Here is a 20,945-nt window from a genome sequence, read left to right as displayed (position 1 = left end):
TGAGAACTTAAGCACAGTGCAGAACGAATTGCTCACATGGATGTTCGTAAAGCAATGTTCTCTTATGCAAGATCGTGTTCTACTATTTTGTGCAAGCTATCGGGTGAGTTGGCCGCTAACTGCCACCAAGAATAATCGGGGTTTGCCCATTATACTGGGCCTCATCTCCATGACATCATGTCCCGAATTTGCAAATCTCCTGCTTTGAAGGAATAGGGGTCAAGTCTTTCTTCTCTAACCTCTCGCTCACGCTACTACACCTGTTCCTCCAGAGCAACTGACGCTTCCTTAAGATGCTGATAGAAGGACCCCCGGGGTATATTCTCTGCAATGCCCTTTAGTTGCGCGCGTGACTTGCCGGACAAGCTTCTTTCATCATGCCCACTGCTTGAGCTCGGCATAAATGTGTCAGGGTATAATTTGTACATATACCTACCTTCTTTTTCACGGGTTCCACAAGGTATCTTGTTCTCTGCATCCATTATGATGTGTTGACTGGAAAGTTGTGACGCAGATGATGGCAACCCGGTTCATGTCATTACATGATTGTCGAACTAATGCATATTCCGCACGTGGCTGTCTGCATTATGCGCACAGTCAAAATACAACATACCAACTACATATTAGCACGTAGAGCACTCACTCTTGCATTGCCAGAACGGTATAAGCGATGCGGGCCAACGACGTGCCTTGACTGCGGTAACTGCTCGGCCCAAATACGTTGAATCAGTACAATCGGCATATACCTGAAGTAGGGCCTCGGAGTCCGACTCGATTCGAACCAAATCATCAAGACACTAGTGCCGGGCAGCGTGCCGGCCTGCGGTTAGTAGCGTGTACTGGTTCATCCCCATCGAACGGGTTTGATGTCAGAGATGTCTGCAGAGCCCAAATTCGTGCGATTCACCGCCAGACTGGTTCTTCACCAGTAGCAATCTCACTCCTTGCTCAGCATTGATCCTCAGCGATGGCATTTGACGTTTGTCGCAATATGTGAGTAGACCACACCGGTAACAGAGACTCTGACAGAACCAAGGCAACCTCCTGCGTCGGCCAACGGTGTCCGGATGACTCTACCAGCAAATGAACATGTAAGAAAAAAACGCCCGACTCAAGCTGACTTGAACTTCTCAGGGTATCCTGCGCAGTCGCCGGAGCATATTGGCATCCGGGGACTTCCACAGGGAACAGCCTTAAATTTTATCACGTCGAGTCGTTTCTCAATAGTAATCAATTCGGACGGCACAGCCGTGCGTATGAAACGGTATCCCATGCTCGACCAGCTCGTTCTTGAAAATCTGGGCCTGGATTGGGGGGATCCCCTTTTTGGTCCTTGTTGACGGCTTCCATCCAGGTACACGGTAATGAAGTAGGTTTTGTATATTTGGATTTTTCGATGCGGAGACTCAAGTGCCTACTTCGTACAGTTTTTCCCCGGTACATCGTTTCTCCTGCAATAGATGTTGTGTCTTCTGTGTTGGCCGCAGCACATATCACCTGTCATGTCCCCACGCGGTGGTTGACTACCGTATCAACCTCCGGATCGTGCGCTGAGAAGGTAAGAATGTCTGATGGAATGATTTGCATACCTCAGTGTGGATGTGACAGGGGCCGGTCGCAGCGAGGGCCTGTATTACACCCGTCCCCGAGATGTTATATTGCGACCGCAGTACACTTGTCTCCGCGGAAGGGGTGCCTCGATTGGAAGGACCGAGACTCAGAGAATGTATAAAAGGCTGCCCCCCATAGCCAAAGAGTTCCCCAATCCACATCGCCAGCCCAATAACCTCAGCTCTATCTTTAAAACCGTCTCTCAGTTCTTAAACTACAATGTTCGCCAAAACGTTCTTCTCGGTCGTCGCTGCATCGGTCCTCTTTGCGGCTTCTGCGTCTGCCATCTGTCCCGGGTACAAGTTCGGTATCGTTCAGGCTGGAGGCCAAACGAACGGCAACAACGGCGTTTGTAAGTGTTAAAAGCATCAAGCTGCACGCGTGCTCACTGGCAGACCATGATTCCAGGGCAGGTGTACGATAACTCTTGCAACGTCGTTCACCAGGCGACTGGGCAGATGCCGTGCGGTGGTGGCGTGTTCGACTGCAACTCTGCCAAGACCACCTTCACCGGCTTACACCTCAATGGTGCCAAGTAAGCGTTGGCCTTTTTCAATTGAATGTATTTGAAATGTTAACGCACTTGACAGCTATGCTTGCAGCCCCGACACGAACGCTGATTCTTGCAATGGCCAAGCTATTCAAGTCTGTGTAAGTCGGGAGCTATTTTTTTCGCCTCACCACAAGTTAAAACAAATGCTTTGTAGTGCCACTGAACGGCAATTAACCATGCGACGGCCTTCGAATCCGAGACTGTAGAATGTCTGAGCAGCCCGTGTTTACACGAGCTGGACTACTTTCCCTGCAGTGTGTCAAGGAGGCTAGGAGCAATGGACGTTAGTAGTATTTCTAGTCAAATTTTTCAGTGGCGTCTTGTTTACCTAGAACTGCACTCCACTTTTTAATAATCACCTCGAAGTGTTGCGAAAGATCTGCGAGCCAGTCGTATTTTGGGCGAGCAACGACGAGTGTGATAGCTTGTACCACATCGGTACGACGTTACTGAACGTGCTAGTCGTTGCGGCACTTTGGCTCCAGCAAAGATAGTCATATGTTCGTCTGAATATCAGTGTCGACCCATTGGGTTGATCTCTCTACTTGGTACGTGTATAGAGGTCCACTCCTTCTCCCTATGAAGAATAGGCCATAAGGCAAGAAAATGTTCTCACTATAAAACCGAACCTTCGATATTCCGTCCAGGCTGCAACAGCCAATAGGTCATTTTGCGACGATGATAAACAGATGTCGCCCACCGACCGGGTCACGAGATAGGTACCTCTTAGGCGCCGACAAGGTGTCCATTGGGACATGAATTAATGGGTGATTGTATGTCAGACCACACCAGATGTTATGCAGCTTACCGGCTTAGGGGTCCCTGAATAGAACATGGCTAGTCGAGAAACCCTACTTGAGCGCAACAACTTCCTCGTCCCACACACGGTGGACAAATGCAAAAGAATGCTCGGAGACACATTTCTCAAGTTCCATCTCGGATAGATAAGTACAGTGAGTAGTGTCCGAGTGCACAGAGGTATTTTCATGATTACATTTACTTTTGGTACAATACACTCCCATGGGAATTGCAGGGGAACCAGTGGCAGCGGGGCAGAGACGACACCAACAACTCGGTGTGGGCTAGGATGATGATGATATGGACATATTGTGGTTGAGGTTGTAGCTACCGCCATGTCATCATCACACCCGGGCTGCTACGACTGTCATCGACGAGGTGTCCATGGCAGGTGATGCAGTGTGCAGGGAAGCTGTTGGGGAGTACCTGACCTGTATCAAAAGATGTAAATATAAGCTACAGCGAAGAACACCATAGTCCTCATTGCGGGAACAATTTGCTGCTCTCCAGCACAATATGATATCCTCACTCATTTGGACTTCGACTTGAGAAAGGTGCTCTTGCATGAGCAAATGTGATCGCGTCGTCCATGAGAGGGAAATTTTTGAGCATGAGAACGGAACAGTGAATGTTGGGTGTCTTGCCATGGTGCCCTGAAATCGAATCGGGGGTGTCCAAACCTGAAGGAATAGTAGGGCACTAGCTGTTCTGGTTCACAAGATATTTCATTTCTGAGATGCGTGCTGCAGAACAAGGAAGTGGCAGCAATTTCGGGGTTTTTCTCTGTCGACAAACGTTTCCCGAAACCGCTGTAAGGTGTGGTGACGGCAGAGACCCGAACTATCACCGTTTCATCTTCATCGACGACCTGGACAACCGAACGATGGCTTTGGCCGTGCCCTCGACACTCCTCGAGGCGCTTTGGACCGACATTCTAGTACGTGTCCCGCCCACATCAGCGAGAGTGCCATTCGACATCTACACGTTCTTCGCGTATGTCTTACCACCATGTCTTTTTTACCAAATCGTCGCTGTCCTGGCCATTCTCCCTGGCACCCGCGTGCTGCGTATGGCCCTGTGGCCGCTCATCGCCTTTCTTGCACTTCGCGTTGCGATGTTCGTCGACTTTTCATGTGGAAATCCTCAATGGTCGTATTTGAATGTCGGCTGTGTGGTAATTGTGTCTCATTCTCCGGCCCCTTCAAGTACTCTGATCACCGGTTTGCTGTTCGTCTTTGGAATTGATATTCTATCCTGGGTAGATGGTCATGTTTTGCGTTGTCGTCCGCACACTCGATTGGGCGTTCGTGAATGGCCCACTCAAGCGACCCGTCAGACCTGCCGCCTCCTTCGTCGTCGATGCGATCGATCTCACGGTCAATGTTCGTGGAGTCGGCTGGAACTGGTCCAAGGGCATCCGCTTTCCTCCCGACACGCGCCCCACCTCTCGCCTACGCTTCGCAATATACACTCTCCTCTCCGCTCTCTATCATAGTTTCATATGCGGCGTACTCCACATCGCCATACAAGCATTTTCCCCAGAAACACTCACCGTCTTGAGCGGAGGCACAATCTTTGACGACACACTTCCCCCCATGATCCGATATGCCCGATCCAGTATCATATCTATCGTCGCTGCATTTCTTTTCTATGCGGACATACAGACGCACTACGACATGGGTACATTCATTGGTGTCGCGGTATTCCAACAAGACCCCGCACAATGGCCCCCCATCTTCGACGCACCGTGGAAAGCGACCTCGCTGCATGATTTTTGGGGTTACAGATGGCATCAACTTGTGAGACGAACATTCATCGTGCTCGGAGGGCGGCCTTTAGGGTTCGTATTCGGACGTGTCGGATACGTCGTGGGATCGTTCCTAGCGTCGGGGGTACTTCACAATGTTATGTTAGCCCCGCTCAGTCAGAGCGCTGAACGGTGGACCATGCTCCTCTCATTCGGAATGATGGCTCTTGGTATCATCGTCGAGCGTATGTTCATGCAGGTGACAGGCAGGAGAGTGGGTGGGTGGATTGGGAGAGTGTGGACGATGGCCTGGTTGTTAGTATGGGGGAATACGATAGTGGACGGGTTTGCAAGAGTGGGTCTATTTGCGTGCTGGGACCCATTTGTTACTGCAGCTCCAGTAAAGTGGATCGTGGACCACTATGTTACAGCGTTGGATAGGTGGCTGAGGGCGCGTGCATCGTAGTGCGGCCTTTCATGGCGGACATGGTACGACATCCACCTGGTTTTGAAACGTGCTAATAGACGCGAAAGGATGATTGTTTCCAATATTCCCCACCGCCAAACGTTGCATCTCACGTCCGAGATGGGAACTTGAGTACAGCGCAGAACGAATTGTTCAGATGGATGGTCGTATAGTGTTCTCCTATGCAAGGTCATGTTCCACTATTGTGTGCAAACACCGGGGTCCTGTTGCAAGAGCTGATTATGGGGTGAGTTGGCCGCTAACTGCCACCTAGGATGATCCGGTCTCCCCTTTATACCGGGGTTCATTTTCATGGCATCATGCCCCCAATGTGTAATTCTCCTAATTTGAAGGAATAGGGGTCAAGTCTTCTTCTCCACGATAACTGTTCCTTCAGAGAATCTGACACTTCTTATGATGCCAATAGAGGGACCGCCGTGTATAATTCTCCGCAATGCCACATTGGTCGCGCCTGTAACTTGCCGGATCACCGCCAAGGCAGACCTCTCCAACAGTGCGCCGCAAGAGTGACTTCTTTTATCGTGCTCACTGCTTGAGGTCGACGCAAATGAGTCAAAGTATGATTGGTACATATACCTACCTTCCTGTTCACGGGTTCCATAAGGTATCTCGTACTCTGCATCTATTATGACTGAAAAGTTGTGATCCAGATGATGGCAGCCCAGTTCTTGTCATTACATGGTTATCAAGCTAATGCATATTCCTGACGTGGCTTTCTGCAATATGCGCACGGTAAAAACACAGCATGCCAACTACATATTAACATGTAGACCACTCACTCTTGCATTGCCAGAACGGTATAAGCGCTGCGGGCCAACGACGTACCTTGACTGCGGTAACTACTCAGCCCAAATATGTTGAATCAGTACAATCGGCATATACCTGCAGTCACTGGGGCCTCGGAGTCCGACTTAATTTGAACCAAATCCTCAAGGCATTAGTGCCGGGCAGTGTACCGGCCTGTGGTTAGTAGTCTGTTCTGGTTCATCCTCATCGAACGGGTTCGAGTTCAACCCATGCAGGGATGCCTACAGAGTCCGAATTTGTGCGTTCCACTGCCAGAGCGGTTCTTCACCAGTAACGATTTCATGCCTTTCTCAGCATTGATACCCAGCGGTGGGATTCAATTTGTGGCAATATCCGAGTAGGCCGCCAGATTCTGACAAAGCCAGGCAACCTCCTGCGTCAGCCAACGGTGTCCGGATGGCTCTACCAGCAAATAAATATATAAGAAACAACGCCCGACTCAAGCTGACTTGAACTTCTCAGGGTATCCTGCGCAGTCGCCGGAGCATATTGGCATCCGGTGACTTCCACAGGGAACAGCCTTAAATTTTATCGCGTCGAGTCGTTTTACAATAGTAATCAATTGGAACGGCACGCCCGTTCGTATGAAACAGTATTCCATGCTCCACCAGGTTGTTCTTGACAATCTGGGCCTGGATTGGGTGGGTCCCCTTTTTTGGTCCTTGATGGTGGCTTCCATCCAGATACACGGTAATGAAGTATGTTTCGGATATTTGGATTTTTCGATGCGCAGACTTAAGTGCCTGCTTCGGACAGTTTTCCCCCGGCACATCGTTTCTCCTGCAATAGATGTTGTGTCTTCTGTGTTGGCCGCAGCACATATCACCTGTCATATCCCCACGCATTGGCTGACTACCATGTCAACCTCCGGATCGTGGGCTGAGAAGGTAAGAACGTCTGATAGAATGATTTGCATACCCCACTGTGGATGTGACAGGGGCCGATCGTATCGAAGGCCTGTACTGCACCCGTCCCCGAGATGTTATATTGCGACCGCAGTACACTCGTCTCCGCGGAAGGGATACCTCGATTGGAAGGATCAAGACTCAGAAAATGCATAAAAGGCTGGGCCCCATAGCCAAAGGGATCCCTGATCCACATCTCCAGCCCAACAATCTCACCTCTATCTTTAAACCCGTCTCTCAGTTCTTAAACTACAATGTTCACCAAAACATTCTTCCCCGCCGTCGCTGCATCGGTCCTCTTTGCGGCTTCCGCGTCTGCCATCTGTCCCGGGTACAAGTTCGGTATCGCTCAGGCTGGCGGCCAAACGAACGGCAACAACGGCGTTTGTAAGTGTTAACAGCACCAAGCTATACGGGTGCTCACTGGCAGACCGTGATTCCAGGGCAGGTGTACGATAACTCTTGCAAAGTCGTTCACCAGGCGACTGGACAGATGCCGTGCGGTGGTGGCGTGTTCGACTGCAACTCTGCCAAGACTACTTTCACCGGCTTACACCTCAATAATGTCAAGTAAGTGATGGCCTTTTTTCATTTGGATGTATTTGAAATGTTAATGCACTTGACAGCTATGCCTGCAGCCCCGACGCTAACGCTGATTCTTGCAATGGCCAAGCTATTCAAGTCTGTGTAAGTCGGGAGCTATTTTTTTCGCCTTACCACAAGTTATAACAAATGCTTTGTAGTGCCACTAAACGACAATTAACCGTGCGATGGCCTTCGAAACCAAGACTGTAGAATGTCTGAGCAACCCGTATTTACACGAGCGGACAACTTTCCCTGCAGTGTGTCAAGGAGGCTAGGAGCAATGGACATTAGTAGTATCTCTGGTCAGATTCTTCAGTGGCGTCTCGTTTACCTAGAACTGTACTCCACTTTTTAATAACCACCTCGAAGTGTTGCGAAAGATCTGCGAGCCAATCGTATTTTTAGCGAGCAACGACGTGTGTGATAGCTTGCACCACGATAGTACGACGTTACTGAACGTGCTAGACATTGCGGCACTTCGGCCCCGACAAAGATTGAATCATACACTAGTGTGTTCGTCTGAAGATCAGTGTCGTTGATCTCTCCACTTGGTACATGTAGAGAGGTTCACTCGTTTGGGCCATGAGGATAGGTGATGCGACAAGAAACTGTTCTCGCTATGAAGCACAGACTTCGCTGTTCCTTCCCCGCCGTAGCAGCTAACAGGTCGATTCGCGACGATGATAAACGGAAGTTGCCTACTAACCGTACCATGGAAAAGTTGTCTCTCAGGCGTCGACGACGCGCCCATTGGGACATAAATTATGGATAGATCGTATGCTGGACCAAACCAGATATCATGCAGCTTACCGACTTCAAGGAGCATGGCTAGTTGATCCTACTTGAGCGCAAGAGCTCGTCCTGCACGTGGCGGACAATCGCAAGAGGACGCCCATCACGGGACGAAGCAGGTGTGCTCGCACTACCTGGAAACGCATCGACGCGGACCATCTCAAGGCCACTCATCAAAATACCCCTGTGTACATTTGACCACCATCAACGGAAGAAAAAATACATACCTTTGAAATACTCGAACGTGCCTCCCAAATTCCTTGCATTGCCCTCATAGCCGACGACGTTACCTGCCACCCAAATATTGTTCATGACAAATTTGCTGTTCGACATAATGGCCCAGTTTTTACCACCTGAAGGGGAGGTCGCTGGAACCGAGACGCTTGCCTGCATCGACTTCAACAGGGTGTTCTTTACCGCCTAGGCTGGGAGCAGGGTATTCCAATCCTTCCCTGGCACCTAAAGAACGCGATGACAAGTATTCCGAAACATGTGTAGTTGGCTTATATCTGAAGCGGGGTCGCAAAGAACAACTTGATTTGGACTAATCCACAAGACACTGCAGCGTATCGGTCTGTGGCTAGTAGCATGTACTAGTTCATCCTCATCGAACGGATTGGAATTGAACCTACTGCCAGAAACGTCTACAAAGTCCAAATTTGTGCGTTTCATCGCCAAGTTGGTTCTTCACCACTACCAATCTCACACCTTGCTTAGTAGTGGCATTCGACGTTTATCGTAATATGTGAGTAGACCGCCCTGGTAACCGAGACTCTGACACAATGCAGAAAGCCTTCATTGAGGCTTCCTGCGTCGGCCAACCATGTCCGGATGACAGTACTGGCGTTTCTACCAGCAAAAAAATATGCAAAAAAAGGCATCCGACTCGAACTGGGTTGAACTTCTCAAGGGCATCCCGTGCAGTTGCGGCAGCGCATTGGCATCAGTAAACTCTTCTGCAGGAAATCGCCCTAATTTTCACCACGTTGAGTCGTTTGCAAATTATACAGTCATCAAATTCAAACTTGGCCAGGCTGTTCTTGAAAATCTGGGTTTGGTTTGGGTACGTACCATTTTTTTTTGTTCTCGTTCACAACTTCTGTCCAGGCACACGGTAATGAAGTATGTTTCGGATATTTGGAGTTTTCAGTGCGCAGTCTTAAGTGCCTGCTCCGGACAGTTTTTCCCGGGGTATATCATTTCTCCTGCAATAGATGTTGTGTCTTCTGTGTTGGCCGCAGCACATATCACCTGTCATATCCCGATGCCGTGGTTGACTACCCTATCAACGTCCGGATCATGAGCGGAGAAGGTAAGAACCTCTGATGGAATGATTTGCATACCCCTATGTGGATGTGACAGGGGCCGGTCGCATTGACGGCCTGTATTACACCCGTCTCCGAGACGCTGCATTGCGACCGCAGCACACACGTCTCCGCGGAACGCATACCTCGATTGGAAGGATCGAGACTCAGAGAATGTATAAAAGGCTGCCCCCCATAGCCAAAGAGTTCCCCAATCCACATCTCCAGCCTAATAATCTCAGCTCTATCTTTAAAGCCGTCTCTCAGCCCTTAAACTACAATGTTCACCAAAACATTCTTCTCTGTCGTCGCTGCATCGGTCCTCTTTGCGGCTTCTGTGTCTGCCATCTGTCCTGGGTACAAATTCGGTATCGCTCAGGCTGGCGGCCAAATGAACGGCAACAACGGCGTTTGTAAGTGTTAACAGCATCAAGCTACACGCGTGCTCACTGGCAGACCATGACTCCAGGGCAGGTGTACGATAACTCTTGCAACGTCGTTCACCAGGCGACTGGGCAGATGCCGTGCGGTGGTGGCGTGTTCGACTGCAACTCTGCCAAGACCACCTTCACCGGCTTACACCTCGATGGCGTCAAGTAAGTGTTAGCCTTTTTCAATTGAATGTATTTGAAATGTTAATGCACTTGACAGTTATGCTTGCAGCCCCGGCACTAACGCTGATTCTTGCAATGGCCAAGCTATTCAAGTCTGTGTAAGTCGGGAGCTATTTTTTCGTCTCATCACAAGTTATAACAAATGCTTTGTAGTGCCACTGAACGACAGTTAACCGTGCGACGGCCTTCGAATCTGAGACTGTTGAATGTCTGAGCAGCTCGTATTTACACGAGCGGACAACTTTCCCTGCAGTGTGTGGAGGAGGCTAGGAGCAATGGACATTAGTAGTATTTCTAGTCAGATTCTCAGTGGTGTCTCGTTCACTTAGAACTGCATTCCACTTTTTAATAACCACCTCGAAGTGCTGTGAAAGATTTGTGAGCCAATTGTATTTTTGGCGAGCAACGACGTGTGTGATAGCTTATACCACAATGGCACGACGTTACTGATGCGCTAGACATTGCGGCACTTCGGCCCCGGCAAAGATTGAATCGTACGCTAGTGTGTTCGTCTGAAGGTCGGTGTCAACCTATTAGGTTGACCTCTCTACTTGGTAGACCTTTTGCCCCATGAGGGTTGGCCATGCGAGAAGAAAATGTTCTCGCTATGAAGCAGAGACTTCGAGGTTCCGTCCATGCCGTAGCAGCCAACAGGTCCTTTTGCGACGATGATAAACGGAAGTCACCCACTAGCCGTGGCAAGGGCCAGGTGTCTCTCCGGCGTCGACGAGGCGCCCATTAGGACATAGATTATTGACAGACCGTATGTCAGACTAAACTAGAAATCATGTAGCGTACCGGTTGCGAGGACCATACTTGAGCGCCAGTGCTAATGGGGATCTGACACCTGGTTATATGTTTCGTGTGTAGCTCGTCAGGCTGGAAGGAAAGTTTGAGCACGTCACCATGCTGTTTGGCTCAGAGAGGCTGACCGGATATTCTTCCCTTCCTCGGAAAGCCGCCTCGACTCGCTGAACTTTGAGCAGGGATGTTATCTTCGTACTCCTTAAGTGCAATGACTTCGAGTGTCATGGCAGTGGGTGAGCACATCCATCTTTGTACAACCACCCCAGACCAAGACACCACCCAGATATTGTCCACACTCAAACCCGCATCACTCCTGAACCTCGCCTTCCTATGAAAATCTCGGGTCCGAGTCGTGTGGTATCCCAGCGAGAACAGGTATCGTTCACGTGGTGGTCTCCAATACAAGATTTTCGTGGATATAAGACGCGGAAAGCTCGCGTAGGTGGGCGGTCATGTCAAAGACGAGTCATCACCAGCCTGACTACACGTCCAAACGAAGCCAGGTGCCCTCCTCGATGTCATGCTTCAGCGTACGGGAAGTGGGTAGATGTGTGTGTATATCCCACGTGCCGGATCGACGGAGGCGGAAGATGTCACCCTTGAACTCGGACGCCGGGTCATCGTAATCTGGGCTACTGTGGTGAAGTCGAGAGGTAATTCACGGACAGAAGTGCGAAGAGGGTTGAAGACATTAGAATGGGATGCTCTCTTCCAGAGTTAAGAACAGCTCCAGTCGCTCTGCCGCGACGCCCAAATGGAAGATAAAGTGAAGGGTAGCCAGCCTGGAGTCCTTTGTTGATTTAGTATCCCGCGTCGTGTGAGTCGAGATGCGTGGCTACAAAGACGACCAAGCAGACGGTCCCTGCGGCGTTCTTCGCTTCGGGCCGTGCCGGATAACCGATACACAACTTTTTGCAAAAGCCCTCTGGGCACCGAAGGAAGCTTGCGTTAATCAAAGGATCCATCAGCATTGACCCATACAGCCCGGTCAATTTCTACGGTTACACGATGCGAGCCGCATTACCGCACGAAAAACTGTATTCGCCCGAACGAGCCTTCAGCTCAGGGTATGACCCACGAGTCTATCAAACCCGACAGACTGTGTAATGACAACCAATGCGGATATCAGTTCACGTGTATTAGTGACGACAGTGCACTAGTCAAAGAAGGAGCTGTAGACTTGTGGAGATACCTACTATATAACCACGTTCATCTCGACTTCTCTTCTGGAGAAGTCGTGGCGAGGATTCCAGTTTGCAACGAGTCGACCGGGATAATACGCACACAGTACAATTGGTCCATCGAAACGGATGACACTCGCATGGCATCTATGAGTAAGTGGACAAATCGTTCAAATTTTTTTGATTGTGATCACTTACACAGGATATCCCTTGCACAGTTCCAGGCAACACAGCTCCGTGGGCCACAGGACTTATCACCCACCATCGGTCTTTCTTGCTGATCCATGCACTATTTGCTTTGGCAAATACATCCCTGGAGGGGATCACTGCGATACTTGTAGTACTTGTCATGGACATGGTACACCGCATCGAAGAGGAGTGGTCCACACTTATCTCGAGCATTCAAAATAGGGCCATCCCAGATTTCGAACAGATAGGCCACGTCCGGCCTTACCTGCAGGTGAGTAATTAGAGTGGTACTGCATATTGATGGAATCTAACTATACCAGCTTAACATGCAGGCAGACCCACAGTGGGCAGATGAACTTCAGGACATTGGACCTCCTCTTTCTAGTCCTGGATGGGCCCAGCGTGTTTGGCCAAATCTGAAGGTCCTTTCAGGCGTTTGTAGCGGTACATTCGCTACGGTACTACCTCAGGCGAGGTCTTGGACCGAACGTAGTTATCCACAACCCTTGCTATATATGTACGGAATGCCTCATAGGCAGATCCCTCAACTTCGACGATACCGAGACATTTGTTGTTGCAACCAACGACCTCATCGAGTTTCTTGACATGACGGAACCACAGACACATGGACAAGTGCTTCAAGCGGTATGCGTCCCGTTTTCATCCTGGTGTTCGACTGGTGCGTTCCCATCAGTGGGACCTTCAACCGGGGAAGTTCTACCAGCCTGTGTCAGCGACCCATGATGGACTATGGAGATACTTTATAGATGGCGTCGTCCAAGTGACCGGATTTGACCCGCGTAATGGGTTGCCGGTATTTAGGTACTCCAGGCGGAAGAAGTAAGCAAAATTCCTTCGGTGACTTGTTATACTCTGCTGACTATGATGCCCTCGTGCACAATCGTGAAGTCTGGAGCTCCAACTGCCGCATGCCATGATCACAGAAGCTGATCTTGTCAGCGCGATTCACCCGATCAGCCTATTATAGCAATCTGCACAGTCGATGCAGGTATGACTCGATGAAGCTCGAGCTATGTTCGTACAGATGATGGGTAGGAGGGTGGATGGGTGGATTGGAGTATGTGGGCGATGGCCTGATTGTTGATATGGGGGAATATGATGGTGGAGTGGACGGGATTGCGAAAGCGGGGCTGTTTGCGTCCTGAACTTATTTACTGTTGTAGCCTCGGCAAAGGGAATCGTGGGGCACTGTTTGGTTAGACGGTTAAGGGTGTGTGCATCGTAGCACTTCCTTTGTCGGACACGGTATGTACGACATTTGCTTGGTTTCGGGACGTGCTAATAACCACCAAAGGATGACCATTCCCAACATTCCCCACGATCCATCATTGTGTCTCTTGTTAGGTATGAGAACGTGAGCACAGCGCAAAACGAATCATTCGGATGGATGGTCGTGGTACAGTGTTCTTCTATGCAAGATCACGTTCTCCACTATTTCGTGCGAACACAAGGGTTCTGTTGCCCGCCAGCAGGTGAGTCAGTCGCCAACGTACTATAATCCGGGGATTTCTGCGACACCATGTCCTGAATGGAAGAATAAGAGTTAAGTATGCAAGAGATTATTCCGTGAAGTTCACTGACAATTTAGAACACCTCCCCTGCCCCTTCATTTAATGGAGGCCCCTCCAACCTCTCGCCCACCCTACAGTAGCACCATATTACCTGACGCTTCTTTGTGATGGGGTGATAGAAGCCGAGTGCGTTGTCCTCGATGCTACTTTCCGTAGCATATCTGATTTACTGCCTGCGAATCAGTGACGTTCGGCGTGAATAGAGATGGCATACATGACAAATCGCACCAGCATACCCGAAAAGTGGACATTGGGAATTTCGCGACCTTTCGCTTGATGTTCATTACTTCGGTCTCGCATGATGCATCGACAGGGCGCGGAGATGAGGAACGACGTATCAAGGTGGAATTACATATACCTACCTATGTCTGGTTCACGAGTTCCTCGAGGTACCTTGTTCTCTTCACCCATACGACATATTGACCGACCAGTAGCCATTCAGATGCCGGTACCCCAGTCCATGTTATTATGTACATCGACAGCAAACTAATGTATATTTCGCAGATGCCAGTGCCATCTGCAATAAGTTCACGGCCGAAACGCGACACACCAACTGCATATCACTACGTGGACAGCTCACTCTTGCGTTTCCAGAATGGTGTATGCGCCACAGGGAAAAGACATACCCTGACTGCGGCAACTGCCCATCTCAAAACACGCTAAACCAGTGTAGCCGGTTTATATCTGAAGCGGAGTCTTGGAGTACGACTTAATCTGGACCGATCCTCAAGACACTGTGCAGCGTGTCGGCCCGTGGCTAGTAGCGTGTACTGGTTCATCGTCATCGAACGAATTCGAATTGAACGTACTGCCAGAGATGTCTACAAAGTCCAAATTTGTCCGTTTCACCACTGAGTTGTTTCTTCACCGGTGGCGATCTCACACCTTGCTCAGCGGTGGCATTCACCATATGTGAATAGACTGCCCTGGTAACAGAGTTTCTGGTATAATTAAGACAACCTCCAGCGAGGCTTCCTGCGTCGGCCAACCATGTCCGGATGCAGTACTGGCGTATCTACCAGCAAAAAAATATGCAAAAAAGGCGCCCGACTCGAACTGAGTTGAACTTTTCAGGGTATCCTGCGCAGTCGCGACAGCGTATTGGCGTCTGGGGACTTCTGCAGGAAATCTAGGTTTGGTTCGGGTACGCACCTTTTTTCCTTGGTTCTCGTTGGCGGCATCTGTCCAAGCACACGGTAATGAAGTAGGTTTTGGATTTTTGGATTTTTCAATGCGCAGTCTTGAGTGCCTGCTTCGGACAGTTTTTTTCCCGGTATATCATTTCTCCTGCAATAGATGTTGTGTCTTCTGTGTTGGCCGCAGCACATATCACCTGTCATGCCCCCACGCATTGGTTGACTACCGTATCAATCTCCGGATCATGGGCTGAGAAGGTAAGAACCTCTGATGGAATGATTTGCATACCTCAGTGTGGATGTGACAGGGGCCGATCGTATCGAAGGCCTGCACTGCACCCGTTCCGAGATGTTGCATTGCGACCGCAGCACACTTGTCTCCGCGGAACGCATACCTCGATTGGAAGGATCGAGACTCAGCAAATGCATAAAAGGTTGCCCCCCATAGCCAAAGAGTTCCCCAATCCACATCGCCAGCCTAATCTCACCTCTATCCTCAAAGCCGTCTCTCAGTTCTTAAACTACAATGTTCACCAAAACATTCTTCTCTGCCGTCGCTGCATCGGTCCTCTTTGTGGCTTCTGTGTCTGCCATCTGTCCCGGGTACAAGTTCGGTATCGCTCAGGCTGGCGGCCAAATGAACGGCAACAACGGCGTTTGTAAGTGTTAACAGCATCAAGCTACACGCGTGCTCACTGGCAGACCATGAATCCAGGGCAGGTGTACGATAACTCTTGCAACGTCGTTCACCAGGCGACTGGGCAGATGCCGTGCGGTGGTGGCGTGTTCGACTGCAACTCTGCCAAGACCACCTTCACCGGCTTACATCTCAATAATGTCAAGTAAGTGTTGGCCTTTTTTCATTTGGATGTATTTGAAATGTTAATGCACTTGACAGTTATGCTTGCAGCCCGGACACTAACGCTGATTCTTGCAATGGCCAAGCTATTCAAGTCTGTGTAAGTTGGGAACTATATTTTCCCTTACCACAAGTTATAACAAATGCTTTGTAGTGCCACTGAACAGCAATTAACCGTGCGATGGCATTCGAATCTGAGACTGTAGAATGTCTGAGCAGCCCGTATTTACACCGGCCGGACATTTTTCCCTGCAGTGTGCCAAGGAGGCTAAAAGCAGCGGACATTAGTAGTATTGCTAGTCGGATTTTTCAGTGGTGGCTCGTTTACTTAGAACTGTACGACCCAGTAGTCCTTTACATACTTTGTGCAGACGAAAACACCGGATCTGGCAGAGCTCAGCGCTCAGCGCTCAGGGATCATTACTACATAAGACCTGCACTGCCCAGCGTGCAGATCACATATCAGGTACCGCGAGTATTAACCTCTGCATTGCCATCGTATCGTTCCTATCCCCTCTAAACTCCAAGGCAACTAGCTGCGTTGATGGGCTTGCTAGCGATGGTGATGGGTGCGTACCAGTAGTCGCAGAGGCTGAGGCAGCCCTACTGATAGTTTGCTGGGGTGGTCAAGATGTGAAACAGATCGACATTGTATCTCAGAGTGATGTATGGGCAGTCAACTTCGCGGGCGAAAGTCAGGTCATAGGAGGAAATACCAACGGTGACATTCGTCGATGGCAGATTGAAGATGGGCAGCAACGGGGTCCAGCCATGCAAGGGAGTGGCCATATTGAATCTGTTGTCGTCTCCCAGGATGGCCAGTGGATTGTGTCCGGCGACCGAGGATGGAAGACGATCGTCTGGAACGCGGCCACTCACGAAAAAGTGCGCGAGTTCGCAGAAAATCCTTACTGGGTACACGGAGTCGATATCTCGGGCGACGGTACTAAAATTGCGTCTACGAGTACTAATACTGTCCTGATATTCAGCCTCACGTCTAATACCTGTGCTCTCCCTCTCCTTCCACACGATGGCGTTACTGCTGTCAAGTTTTCCCCAGATGGGAGTCGATTTGCTACCGCCTCGTGGATTTACGGTTTCCGTGTCTACAACACTCACGATGGCAGTATCTTATTCGATTCAGGTAAAATGGGTTCAACTGGTGCATGGCCAGTCGCTCCGTTGGCCTGGTCGCCCGATGGCCAGACGCTGTTCGTCGCAAGCAAGGGCAAAATTATCTATTTCGACCTTTCCAAGTTTTCGTCTTCGGAATGGTCAATTCATGAAAACCAATCTGCAGTCCATATAGCATCCAACGGCAGATTCATTGCATGCGCGGCAGGCTTATCGGTTTCACTATGGGATCGTGTGTCCCACAAACAGATTAGTAGCATTATCACACACGCTGCAGAGGTCAAATGCGTTGCCCTCTCACCAAGCGGGGGCTATCTCGCATGTGGAAATGGCAGGAACATCACAGTTCATAATCTCAGAGAAGTCCTTCCCTATAAGTATTTCGATGGTGGTGTAAGTGCACATCCTCTCATGAAACTCAAATCACTAACAATCGTCATGCTGTTCTCGTGCCTTCTGTACGCTTTAATCCGTCTGCAACTCCATGCTTCCCAGCTCCCACTCATGCAATTAAGCCACGAGACCCTCACATCATGGACACAGGACGACCTGATGAACACTGAAGTGTTACTGTCGGAGGAGGTTGCGGGTGCTTCAAGTCCTAGCCATTGTGTGCTAGCAAACAGAGCTCTTGTAAGAGCACGTTTGAGACATTTGACTCTTGCGATAGAGGACGCTGAGGAGGTCGGTCTGCTTTTTCTCTACTGCATGCACATGTTTGCTCACACATGCATCTCAAGTCCCTCCGGGTTCGGCCGTCGCCGATCGGCCATATTGCGATGGCGGTCGTTCTACTTGCCCAGGGGGATCGAGAGGGTGCGCTATGGACATTCGACTTTGCCACCCATGATTGTGCATTGCATGACAACAGATTGCTTTTACTACTGAAGGTATGTGAGGTGATCGAGATGGATGGTTGTCACCATTAATCTATGTCCCAATCAGTCGATTCTTGTGTTCGAATCTGGAAATCAAGAAGAGGCGATTGTGCGGGTAGGGTACCTTACTGCGAGAGCGAACAACAACTACGATGACGACGGTGCCGCCTACATTTACACCCAGGCACGTGCTCTACATGATGTGAGCGTAAAAGTATCGTTGCCGATCCATTCCGCAGATCCTTGGAATTATGTACATGAAGAGCGGAAATTACGGACGAGCAATACCATTGATCGAGCGTGCGCAGAACCTAGCCCCCATGAACAAACAATGTCCTCCACTGGTGACGATCTCGCTCGTAGGTCTTGTGCTCTTACTACCCTTTAATCTGACCCTATACGAAGATATTTGGGTGGAGTTTCAATGGGTTGGACCTTACTGCCCAGCAACGTCTATGTGAAACGCTCTATGCTGCAGGACGTATGGCCGAAGCTTTGGAGATCCTCCTCAATATCGTCAGGACATCTGACGAGGAGATTCAGGCGAGCAAGGAAACTGCAGATTGGGTCACAGGTATGTGTTATAGGTGTTAGTCAGGTTGACGTTGCACGTTCATGTCCATCATCAGATTTCACCAAGAGATACGTTTTAACACCTGAGTTTGTTGGCAACAAAGCTTTGGGATCTGCGAAACACGAAGATGCAATAACACAGTACCCTGCTGCGTTGCCTCCAAGTCCCACAAGTTTGTTTATCATGCGGAGTAGAACTCGAGCGGCAAGAGGTTTGTGGGAGGATGCACTACAGGATGCGAACGAGGTATGAATGGTATTCTTCTTGTGTGAGTCGGTTCCCTACAATGACCATTAGGCCGTGAAAGCGGATCCCTCCAGCCCTTTGGGGTATGAGGTCAAACACGCAACACTGCATGGTGCAAAACGGTATGACGAGGCGATCGATGCTTTCAAGTCTATGCTGCACGTAATTGAACAATCCCATGATCCTCTTATCAGGCGTATGTACCTCCTGTATGAATTTGTTACCACAATTGACGATTTCATAGAACTGCGCAAGAACTACATTTCTCCGTCAGAGACGATTGCAGCTATTGATTCTGTTGTCCGCAGGATCCTTAGAAACTGCCCTCTCATCGTCATTGATGTCATCACTGGTTGCCTTTGTGACGGCCCTGAGCGAATCCGTACTTTCAAGGCACATCCATTATTCAAAGAGTTTGTTTCATCTATGACGACAGAAGTGGACGACGAGCGGATTCTACGAGTGGTTGCAAGGTTTTTTGGATATGTGATGTTCTCTCACGCATGGGAGGGGAGCGAGCCGTCATTCCAGGATGTCAACATAGTCAAATCTGTGTGGAAACTCCCTGACATGCCCCTGAATGAGAAGTTGCGAAATTTCTGCAAGGAGACACGCAGACTTGGTTATAATTGGGCATGGTCAGATACTTGTTGTATCGACAAGTCCATGAGCTCCATCCTCAACCAATCCCTTACATCTATGTACAAATGGTATGCGAATTCGGCAGCCACGCTCGTATACCTTGCCGGCGTAGCGCATCCGTCCAAGCCCGGGGACCTTTTGCATAGCTTATGGATGACTCGAGCATGGACTTTACAGGAGCTTCTCTCTCCAAAAGTCATTCTTTTCTATGATTCCAAATTTAAATTATACCTCGGTGATACTAGTGCGAACCACAAGGAATCTCCGGAGATCATGCAAGAACTAGCAGACGCTATCAAGATTTTCCGTGGACATATCGTCTCGTTCTCTCCAGACGATCTCGGGGTCCGGGAAAAACTTCGTCTGGCCTCGACGCGCAATGCGACGGTCGAGGAAGACGTCGCGTACTCTCTCATCGGCATATTCAAGTCAGATATTAACCCTCGCTATGGCGAAGGACCCGACGCTCTCGGACATCTCTTGGAGGAGATTGTTGCCCGCTCCGGCGAGGTCTCCGTGCTCGCATGGTCAGGGAAGTCATCATCATACAACAGCTGTCTCCCAGCTTCCGTTTCCGTCTACAACCAAACTCCATACAACCCTCCATCACTCGACGGGGAAGAAATGGAAAGGTGCATCAAAGAATTACGCGACAAGTTGCCCCAGCAAGAAGCGCAGAGAATATATAATAAGATCAGCCGTCTTCCCCCTGCCCGTTTTGCAGCCCGACGTCTATACCTTCCGTGCACCGTCTTCTCTGTGAAAAGTCTCGAGAAGCCACGCAGAGGCAATGATCAGTTATATCATGCTAGGGTATCGGGGCTCGGCCAAGTAGAGTTCACGACCGCAGACGATCTCTCGTTGAACATGCCATGGAAAATCGTCTTAGCGCATCCGTGGATCCGCCATATTCGAGGTCCGAGTAGTGGGTTTGCATGGAGAGATGACTCTGACTCGGATACTGACTCTGGCTCGGTTTATCACGACGCTGAATCGGATGTGGTTGGGCCGCCTTCGCCATCACACGTTGTCCCTATTACTATGCCTCAGGTAGATGACTATACTCGAGCACTACAGATGATTGCTCGCCTCGGACAACCGTTCAACGCTCTACTTCTCGTGCAACAGCCGAATGGAGAGTACAAGAGGGTTGCTGCAGAGAACGAGATTGTCGTCTCGGGTCTCGGGACCAACATCACTTCCAAGAACATTCTGGCAGCAGTCTTGGAAATCCTTTGACGTGTGTCAGCCTTTCGTCCTTTATCAGTCGTTTTTCTTTTTCTTGGCTCGTTTGTTACATTGAAACGGAGACGGAGCCTCTGGAGTGCTCGTGACAACACCCCTTACTTGATACCTGAAACGGAGTTGGAGATCTGTTCATACTCATATATTGCCATGCATGGACGACGAGGATCTCAGTGACTACTCCTTCCATTTGTACTACATATACATAGCATCCTAGAGTAGTAGCCTAGGCTTTGCAACCCTCAGACTCGTTACGTAA

The 20,945-nt window shown here is 49.7% G+C and overlaps 7 protein-coding genes across 7 annotated transcripts; all 7 read left to right on the top strand.

The window, feature by feature from the left end:
- Window positions 1-1,830: 1,830 nt before the first annotated feature.
- F5J12DRAFT_782044 (uncharacterized protein) lies at window positions 1,831-2,452 on the top strand (the record flags this gene model as incomplete). Its single annotated transcript, XM_051742663.1, has 4 exons — window positions 1,831-1,963; window positions 2,020-2,146; window positions 2,202-2,262; window positions 2,420-2,452. The coding sequence occupies 4 exons, from the start codon at window positions 1,831-1,833 to the stop codon at window positions 2,450-2,452; spliced, it is 354 nt and encodes a 117-aa protein (XP_051601117.1).
- Window positions 2,453-3,752: 1,300 nt separating this feature from the next.
- Window positions 3,753-5,180, top strand: F5J12DRAFT_823984 (uncharacterized protein). Its single transcript, XM_051745423.1, has 2 exons — window positions 3,753-4,136; window positions 4,225-5,180. The coding sequence occupies exons 1-2, from the start codon at window positions 3,846-3,848 to the stop codon at window positions 5,173-5,175; spliced, it is 1,242 nt and encodes a 413-aa protein (XP_051601116.1). The 5' UTR covers window positions 3,753-3,845; the 3' UTR covers window positions 5,176-5,180.
- A 1,982-nt stretch (window positions 5,181-7,162) lies between these two features.
- On the top strand, window positions 7,163-7,660 carry F5J12DRAFT_782042 (uncharacterized protein; the record flags this gene model as incomplete). The annotated part of the gene is made up of 4 exons (XM_051742662.1): window positions 7,163-7,295; window positions 7,352-7,478; window positions 7,535-7,595; window positions 7,652-7,660. The coding sequence occupies 4 exons, from the start codon at window positions 7,163-7,165 to the stop codon at window positions 7,658-7,660; spliced, it is 330 nt and encodes a 109-aa protein (XP_051601115.1).
- A 2,209-nt stretch (window positions 7,661-9,869) lies between these two features.
- Window positions 9,870-10,365, top strand: F5J12DRAFT_891621 (uncharacterized protein; the record flags this gene model as incomplete). The annotated part of the gene is made up of 4 exons (XM_051747507.1): window positions 9,870-10,002; window positions 10,059-10,185; window positions 10,241-10,301; window positions 10,357-10,365. The coding sequence occupies 4 exons, from the start codon at window positions 9,870-9,872 to the stop codon at window positions 10,363-10,365; spliced, it is 330 nt and encodes a 109-aa protein (XP_051601114.1).
- A 1,505-nt stretch (window positions 10,366-11,870) lies between these two features.
- On the top strand, window positions 11,871-13,358 carry F5J12DRAFT_823965 (GH3 auxin-responsive promoter). The gene is made up of 5 exons (XM_051745422.1): window positions 11,871-12,344; window positions 12,410-12,651; window positions 12,701-12,824; window positions 12,856-13,025; window positions 13,075-13,358. The coding sequence occupies exons 1-5, from the start codon at window positions 12,080-12,082 to the stop codon at window positions 13,222-13,224; spliced, it is 951 nt and encodes a 316-aa protein (XP_051601113.1). The 5' UTR covers window positions 11,871-12,079; the 3' UTR covers window positions 13,225-13,358.
- Window positions 13,359-15,504: 2,146 nt separating this feature from the next.
- On the top strand, window positions 15,505-16,197 carry F5J12DRAFT_41023 (uncharacterized protein). The gene is made up of 4 exons (XM_051739288.1): window positions 15,505-15,767; window positions 15,824-15,950; window positions 16,007-16,067; window positions 16,122-16,197. Exons 1-4 carry the CDS (start codon window positions 15,635-15,637, stop codon window positions 16,128-16,130), a joined length of 330 nt encoding a protein of 109 aa, XP_051601112.1. The 5' UTR covers window positions 15,505-15,634; the 3' UTR covers window positions 16,131-16,197.
- A 188-nt stretch (window positions 16,198-16,385) lies between these two features.
- Window positions 16,386-20,934, top strand: F5J12DRAFT_40996 (uncharacterized protein). The gene is made up of 10 exons (XM_051739287.1): window positions 16,386-16,536; window positions 16,599-17,494; window positions 17,597-17,785; window positions 17,842-17,991; window positions 18,047-18,163; window positions 18,219-18,338; window positions 18,385-18,553; window positions 18,609-18,799; window positions 18,851-18,995; window positions 19,044-20,934. Exons 1-10 carry the CDS (start codon window positions 16,512-16,514, stop codon window positions 20,678-20,680), a joined length of 3,639 nt encoding a protein of 1,212 aa, XP_051601111.1. The 5' UTR covers window positions 16,386-16,511; the 3' UTR covers window positions 20,681-20,934.
- The last annotated feature ends 11 nt before the right edge of the window (window positions 20,935-20,945 follow it).

Source organism: Pisolithus orientalis (assembly GCF_024613125.1).
Source record: "Pisolithus orientalis strain OTSU chromosome Unknown F5J12scaffold_10, whole genome shotgun sequence".
Taxonomy (NCBI): domain Eukaryota; kingdom Fungi; phylum Basidiomycota; class Agaricomycetes; order Boletales; family Pisolithaceae; genus Pisolithus; species Pisolithus orientalis.
The sequence above is the reverse complement of the archived record's forward strand: the minus strand, read 5'-3'. Positions and strand labels throughout refer to the sequence as shown.

What these genes read in the sequence shown, in the direction of transcription:
- F5J12DRAFT_40996 (XM_051739287.1), top strand. Translation starts at nt 16,512, where the DNA reads ATGGGCTTGCTAGCGATGGTGATGG. An exon ending in GATTGCTTTTACTACTGAAG is followed by an intron (nt 17,992 to 18,046) that starts GTATGTGAGGTG and finishes TGTCCCAATCAG; the next exon opens with TCGATTCTTGTGTTCGAATC. An exon ending in AACTGCAGATTGGGTCACAG is followed by an intron (nt 18,554 to 18,608) that starts GTATGTGTTATA and finishes GTCCATCATCAG; the next exon opens with ATTTCACCAAGAGATACGTT.
- F5J12DRAFT_823984 (XM_051745423.1), top strand. Translation starts at nt 3,846, where the DNA reads ATGGCTTTGGCCGTGCCCTCGACACTCCTCGAGGCGCTTTGGACCGAC. An exon ending in ATTTGAATGTCGGCTGTGTG is followed by an intron (nt 4,137 to 4,224) that starts GTAATTGTGTCT and finishes TATCCTGGGTAG; the next exon opens with ATGGTCATGTTTTGCGTTGT.
- F5J12DRAFT_823965 (XM_051745422.1), top strand. Translation starts at nt 12,080, where the DNA reads ATGACCCACGAGTCTATCAAACCCGACAGACTGTGTAATGACAACCAA. An exon ending in CACTCGCATGGCATCTATGA is followed by an intron (nt 12,345 to 12,409) that starts GTAAGTGGACAA and finishes TCCCTTGCACAG; the next exon opens with TTCCAGGCAACACAGCTCCG. An exon ending in ATGGACAAGTGCTTCAAGCG is followed by an intron (nt 13,026 to 13,074) that starts GTATGCGTCCCG and finishes CGTTCCCATCAG; the next exon opens with TGGGACCTTCAACCGGGGAA.
- F5J12DRAFT_41023 (XM_051739288.1), top strand. Translation starts at nt 15,635, where the DNA reads ATGTTCACCAAAACATTCTTCTCTGCCGTCGCTGCATCGGTCCTCTTT. An exon ending in GAACGGCAACAACGGCGTTT is followed by an intron (nt 15,768 to 15,823) that starts GTAAGTGTTAAC and finishes CCATGAATCCAG; the next exon opens with GGCAGGTGTACGATAACTCT. An exon ending in TTACATCTCAATAATGTCAA is followed by an intron (nt 15,951 to 16,006) that starts GTAAGTGTTGGC and finishes TGCACTTGACAG; the next exon opens with TTATGCTTGCAGCCCGGACA.